The sequence below is a fragment of the Tachysurus vachellii genome, chromosome 1 (assembly GCF_030014155.1).
Source record: "Tachysurus vachellii isolate PV-2020 chromosome 1, HZAU_Pvac_v1, whole genome shotgun sequence".
Taxonomy (NCBI): domain Eukaryota; kingdom Metazoa; phylum Chordata; class Actinopteri; order Siluriformes; family Bagridae; genus Tachysurus; species Tachysurus vachellii.
In genome coordinates, this window is record NC_083460.1 from 7,036,302 (window position 1) to 7,043,689 (window position 7,388).

Here is a 7,388-nt window from a genome sequence, read left to right on the forward strand (position 1 = left end):
GGCAAAATATATGAAATTTAAAAATCATTTTCATTAAAACAAAAGAAAAAAAATGGTTCTATTTGAAGATTTTCCCTTTATGGGAATTTGAGACATAACAGTCTCTGGTAAAATGACATTCAACTCCTGTAACTGGTTGTGTGTGTCTGCAAGAGACCATCTGACAAATTTCTTCATCCCCTTTTCACCCCAGAGTCACTTTTTGAATTAAAATCCCTGTTTGTACAGGACTGCTTGTTATGTTTTAAAAAAAAAAAAAAAAAAAAAAGAGAGGAACAATCATGCTCCAGTTCAATAATAAAAAGTACTGGAATACAGGGGTGTGTGTATGTGTGTTTCTCTCCCCCGTTGCTTGTGGACATGTCCTTTGGCGCTTGGTCCAGAGAGTCACATGTTAATGATGATGATGATGATGTTAATGATGATGAAGGGGATAATGAGGTGCTGCCTTAAAGGGTGTTTTCTAGACTATCAGGTTTCAGCTCAGCCCTCACATCATTCTCAGTAACGGCAGAACAAAGTGCGAACTGGAACACTAGACAACCTAGAACATTCTGAGGTTCCTCAGGGCTGCGTTATCAAGATACGAGTCAGGGCTTTGAGCTTTAACAGGATTGGCCACGCCCCCTCTCTGAGATGATAAAATGTTGAGGGGTTTTTGTGTGTGTATATGTATGTCTTTGAGTGTGCTGTGTCTGTGTGTAAGTGAGTGAGAAAAGCCTGCAGGTATTTTAGGAGTTGTTGGCAGCATTCTCATTACTGGGGGAACTAGCGGAGGACGATGATGATGAGGAAGGTGAGAAGTTCATTCCTAAGCCAAGTTGGTCTGTGGCTGTGTTCTGGCCGCTCAAGCTCATCCTGCACACCGGACATGTGTCATGCTGTGGAGTAACAAACACACACACACACACACGCACAGTTACACATCTCTACCTCGTGTCCTTATTTTAAAACTGAAATGTTAACAAATGATTATACAATAATATAAAATGAAGATTTTATTCTACGTCTTTCCAGCAAGTTCCAACATCAACATCATCTGTTCCCAGCATCATTAAAACACAATAACATGCTTTTATAGACTGCTTAGAAATTGGGTTTGTATAGCTATGGTACTCGGTTCTGTTTGGTGGAAAAGGGGCATATGTGCTTTGGATGCATGTGTGAGTGTGAAGTTCTACTGAAGCAACAAGAAATTAGGAAGAACTACTAAATACAGCCACAAAGACATGATATCATGGTAAAGTGCGTTCACTAATAAACTGCCAAAAACCTAAAGATGGAAGGATTTACAGTTAAAAATAAAACAATCCACAAAATTATAATCATATATATATATATATATATATATAGTAGATATCTTATACATCTTATAGATAGAATCTTATAGATAGAAAACCAACCCCTATGTTAATATATTGTTATATTCCCAGCACTACTGGAGCATTAGACAGTCCAATACATCAAACTCAAACTCTTTATTGATTTTGCTTCAATTAAGTAGAAACTGTTAAAGAAATCTCCACCAGAATGTCTGCTGATTAGTCTTTTCTCCTGCCGATCCCAAATAAATATTCACTTCACTTCCGTAGCTTAGAATCATGATAATATCAGTGTGCCTTTAAACTCTAAACACTGAACTTCAAGCTAATTTACTATGAAAAATGTGGTGTACCAGCCGTAACAAAAAATATCCTCCAGAAGATTACATGGAGGTGAGGATGGATAGAAATCTAGATAGGACAGCGTCTGTGGTGAAAGAGAGCGAACGCTACAATAAATCAAAACAAATAAGGTGTCGGAAAAAGGGCAGGACTCTACCAGCAGACTAAAGCACAATAAGGAGAAAGCGAAGCGACGCAGGAGAAGACGAGAGAGTTACCTGTTCGAGCCAGGGCACTATACAGTCATTGTGAAAGAGGTGATTGCATGGAAGTTGTCTAACGCTCTCCCCCACGGTGTAGTCCTCTTTACACACGGGACATTCTAAACCAGCTCCTGCACAAGGGGCAAGAAAAGGCAAGCAATGTAGAAGTGAATGAGGCTTGGAAATCAAGATCTTGTGTTGGCTGAGGTCAGAGAGAAAATATTTAATCAAGTCAACCGCCCCTTAAACGCTGTTAGAAAGGATATCCGGTGTCTCTATCTGTCTGATATCAGCAGAAAATCCTGGATCAGATATCAGACAGAAAGGAAAAAAACAAATCGGATCTGTTTCTGTAACAAGCCAACATGTACCCTGAAACAGGATGTTCTGTTAAAATAAATAAATCATCAGTAATGCAGTGGTGTGATGTGGACTCGAAGCATGACGCAAAGTGTTACTGATAACTTTCCGACAGCAGAACATTTCCATCCGGCGCTTTATTCCACTTATACCACAGCAGCCCGATCTGTTATCACGAGACCGATACGTCGTATTTAACGCTTAGGATAAAATAATAAATTATAATCGTGTTATAAAAGATAGAACAGGAAAATAGCTCTTTTAATTTCAGTTTCAGTAATTATGTATTTCATGACATTGGATAGAATTGTGGGTACTGAATAATAAGAGATGTTGACATGATGTTTTTTTTATTTAGCTGAAGTTCATTCCACTCCAATAACCCATCCTTCTTGCAGACTGTGTGTGTTGCACAAAAGGTTCGATACCTTACACGCTGCTAATAAATCAAACACTTCAAAAAGAATCGATGTACTATTTCACTATTTATTTACTCCTTATTCATATATTTCTATCTAACGCTCATTAACAGGCTTTGTCATACTTCCTGTTCTTAGTATGCTGTGATCAGCTTTATCACTCAAGTTCTACTTAAAAGTGCGGTGCACGATGTTTGAAAGCCAATGTTGACATTTGAAATCACCCAAACAAACACGCCCCTAACTCAAATGGGCGTCACCCCTGTTTTGATAGCTCCGCCCACACATATATACGTAACTATTGTGGCGGAACCTGCTGGGGCAGCTGGCCGAGGGGATATTTTTATCAATGTATGAACTCAATAAGTTATACTATTGTATTATAGGTCGGTCAAATGTGTTTTTGTAGTACTGTGTGTTGTACTGTGAAATGTTTAGCTCCGTTTCACGCGGAAGACGACATTCAACACCTAGAACCCAAGGCAGAAATAACGGCAGGTATCCGCCATGTCAATGTTTCAATCGCTTTCTGCTAATGTCAGACATGCGCACTGAACACTCTCTCTGCCGCATATTGACAAGACACGCCCCTTTCTGCTCATTGGCTGACTTTGTTTTCTGAAGCATTTTTCAAACATCGTGCACCCCAGCTTTAACTTACACCATAATATATTAAAGTTCAAGACTTTTTTCTAGCATTCTCTCTCTGTACTTGTGTTACTACAGAGCAAGTGCTTTAACTCAGGGTAGGCAAATCTCATGGAAATTGGATCTGTGGTTTCTAACCGAACCGGATTTTGTCACAGTCACGGTTAATATTCCAAACTGAAATCATTAACGCCGGCTAAATGAGTAGCACGCTGGTCAGATGTTTCTCCATATCCTCCCATGGTGCAGCAGTAATAAACACGCTGTGCTGGCAGCGGCCGACTCACCCACATGCTCCTCTGCGATCTGAACTGTTGGGAGGTTTTTGATCATTTCTCTGTCTGCAGGAGGGGGACCCGTATTTTCAAACTGGTTTAATAACTGTGGGAAGACGAGAGAAGAAAAGAAAATGAACAAATATTCAAAACGTGACCGTATACTTTACATATTCGGCAGGTTGGTTTGACTAATTACATAATAATCAAAAGATTATATTTCCAGGTCTTAGTTTTTAATGCAGTCTATTGGATTCATTTATTCTTTCCAGGACTCCATATCCTTCACAGTTATACTGATACCTGTGTTATAATGGCGTCTAAGCCGTTGGCACCCCATGCATAGTCCATTGGATTTGAATGTAACATTCCCCTGGAAATGAAGATCAGACCAGGTGACAAGCACATACTGATACTGTATTCAATGATTTTTCAAATGCAACTCATAATAAGTACAAATTTTGCATTAACATTATAACATACCATGGTCCCATTCCCATGTTTGGCATAGCCGTTGGCGTGATGATTCCATTTACTAACTGTTGAATAATCCTGTTGAGACACAAAGTCATACCCTTACATTGTATCTGAGACAACAGAGATATGGATCCTAAAAATTGAGATGCTGAAATTAATGTAATTTAGCATGCATGAACATGTTGTCGTCTTCTACTTTCGGCTTTTCCCGTTAGGGGTCCCCAAAGTGAATAATCTGTTTCCACCTGACTCGATCATCGCCATCTTCTACTCTCACACCAGTTACCTTCATGTCCTCATTTAACACATCCATATATCTCCTCTTTGACCTTCCTCTTGACCTCTTACCTGGCAGCTCCATCTCCAACATCCTTCTACCAATATAACCATCTCCCTCCTCTGTACATGTCCAAACCATCTCAATCTAGTCTCTCTGTCCTTGTCCCCAAAACAGCCAACCTGAGCTGTCCCTCTGTGTGCTCCTTCCTAATCCTGTCCATCCTCGTCACTCCTAAAGAGAACCTCGACATCCTCATCTCTGCCTCATGTCTTTTCCTCACTGCTACAGTCTCTAACCCATACAGCAGAGCTGCTCTCACTATTTAACATAACCCTGACTTTTCAATTGAATTTAATTTGTATAGCACTTTTAACAATAGACATTGTTTCGAAGCAGCTTTACAGAACATAGTACAGAAAGATTATTATATGAAGATTAATAATATACAAAAGTTCGAGATTAAATTTTAGACTTATATTTAACCCTCCTGTTGTGTTCTAGTCAAATCTGAGTAGACAGCAGACACACACACGTACATCGTATGCCCCTTTTGGCTTCCATAGCAACCTCCATGGGAACCTATTGTCAGTATAATTTTTACCCCACATGAACCACACCTGATGAAAACCAACACTGCAACATTTGGTTCAATCATACAACTTTCTCACAGCTCTGGTATATAAATCTTTTTTGAGGCCTTGCTCACAGTTCAGTCTGTGGCAGCACAATGGCCAAGGGATATTGACCATGACCGTGATCAGTTAGAGAGAAGCCAGGGTGACAATGAGGAAGCTTTAGAGGAGGAAGAGTGAGAGGTTAAGGATGCAACCCAGAGGAGGAAGACTCTGACACTGACGAGAAAGAAGTTCCAGTTGAAGTTGTGGTCTCCTTACAGTTATTATATATTTGCAAAGAACATGCAACGACCTCAGTATATTTCCCAACATGCTCATGAGGACAAAACTGAGGAACACTGGGATGACACCAAGTCTTTCAGAGCTACATGAGAAGTGGGTTCAAATAAGTGACTTTGGTAAACATTTCAGTGAAGTACTCTGTGATAATTAATACAATAGGATTCATCATAGTATTTGTTACAGTCGAAATAATATCTATATGATATTTTTTTCCCTAAAAATGAGTGGTATGAGCTCAGGGAAATGTGGCCTGCAGGACAAAACGTTCACAAAGAGCTGAAGTTGCTAAAAAGATGTAATACAACATTAGGTGATGATATATGTATTATTGTGGATTTTAATGGTGGGGTGCACGATGTTTGAGAACTGCTTCAGAAAACCGAGTCAGGCTGACAAACAAAACAAATGTGTAGCCAATGAGCAGAAAGGGGCGTGTCTTCTCAATACGCGCCGGAGAGTGTGTTCAGTGCGCATGTCTGACATTAGCGAAAAAAGGCTTACGATAAGGCAAGAAGCAGGACCCGTGTTAATATAGGATCAGCTTTCCAGCGCTGGAGAGAACTGAACACATTTGTATTACCATAGTATTACTCATTGAGTTCATTTATTGATAAAAATATCCCTTCGGCCAGCTGCCCCAGCAGGTTCCGCCATAATAGTTGCCTGGGTTATGTATGTGTAGGGGCGGAGCTATCAAAACAGGGGTGATACCCGTTTGTTGTAGGGGGATGTTTGTTTTGGTGATTTCAAACGTCAACATTAATGAACATTCTCAACAATAAATTGAGATTTCCTAGTCAAAAGTGACCAGGAACACTAGGAGCATTAGCCAAAACGAACACAACAGGACGTGTAAATGTGTTTGTATTTATACCCAATGAACAAGCCTGAGGTGACTGTGGCAAGAAAAAAACCCTAAGATGCAAGAGGAAGAAACCTTCAGAGGAACCAGACTCAAAATGGAACTCATCCTCATTTGGGTGGCACCTGAGGGTGTGATTATAAATTGTTATAAACACTGGAGAGTGTTATTATGAGTAATGTCCCTTATATAGTCAGATACAGTCTGATAAACCCTGCCCTTATTTTTTTCACCAATTCTTTTTCCCCTAAAGACAACAATGAAGTCACACTCAAACTGAACTGTCCTGGCACTACATGGCATCTGTCCTGTCACTGCTCTAAAGCAGGCACTGCTTGGCAATAACTGTCAGTCCTGTCCTTTCCTCACCCCTCTAAAGTGGGCACTCCTTCATGCCGGGTCCCTTGTCTCCGGGGAATGTGGCGCCCCCGAGGTTGTCTGGCCCCGTAGCGTTGGCGTGATGCCATCTCCCGCTCCCGCGGGTTCTCGGCATCACGCATGTCCTCCGAGGACATGCCCGTCCGGAGATCAAAACCCTCGCCCAAGATGCCCAGAGCAAGCTGCCCGTACGGGTGTGGGAAGGTAAACAGATGCGGGTCCACATTCTGAGAAAACAGCAAGATGACTTTTAGATGGTTCACTTGCTCTAAAGTGCATTTATGCAGTGCATCATCAGAGCATCTACAAACATCAAACATAGAGCGTCTTGCTTTCCACAGCAAAAAAAAAAAAAAAAAAAAAAAACACTGAAAACATGGGGGAAAACACTGAAATATGAAATTCTTCCATTTTATTACCAGTTTTCGCAATGGAAAGTGAAACGTCCAACTACCGTTCTACTAAATATAAGCACTCTGGGAACTCTGGAGTGATTGCGGGTTATGGAATTACACTTACCACAAGTAAACTACAACAAAAAGCAGAATTTAAATTCAGTGTTGTCATATTCCTTTTGGGTAATAAACAACAGATGCATGATGAAGGAAGACCATAGGTTTCACTGAAGGATGGCTGCTCGCTCACCTCAAAAGGATAACGGAGCTGAGCACTGGTGGATGATGTGGATGTTGACGGATTCTCTGTGCTGCAGGCAGAAACAACCCATTTTAGAAAATAGGTGAAAGAATAAAAGGTGATTAGTCAAATGTTCTGCAGAAATGAAAATAAATACTGGTCTGTTTGTGGACTGTGAGGGGTGGGTGGGAATGTAGTAAGTTTCCACGAAAGGGGTTGGGGTGGGATTGGTGAAACTTTCTGAAGAAGTGGGTGCATGAGAATTGGTC

The 7,388-nt window shown here is 40.7% G+C and overlaps 1 protein-coding gene across 1 annotated transcript in view; it reads right to left on the bottom strand.

The window, feature by feature from the left end:
- Positions 1-275: 275 nt before the first annotated feature.
- rnf126 (ring finger protein 126) overlaps positions 276-7,388 on the bottom strand; it is a 9,705-nt gene continuing 2,592 nt past the window's right edge. Inside the window, exons 3-9 of the mRNA XM_060870511.1 lie at positions 7,129-7,189; positions 6,475-6,710; positions 4,053-4,121; positions 3,873-3,942; positions 3,582-3,675; positions 1,883-1,998; positions 276-881 (exon numbers count right to left, since the gene is read on the bottom strand). Coding sequence (XP_060726494.1) covers positions 732-881; positions 1,883-1,998; positions 3,582-3,675; positions 3,873-3,942; positions 4,053-4,121; positions 6,475-6,710; positions 7,129-7,189 — 796 coding nt within the window. The 3' untranslated portion in view covers positions 276-731. The remainder of the gene's footprint in view (positions 882-1,882; positions 1,999-3,581; positions 3,676-3,872; positions 3,943-4,052; positions 4,122-6,474; positions 6,711-7,128; positions 7,190-7,388) is intronic.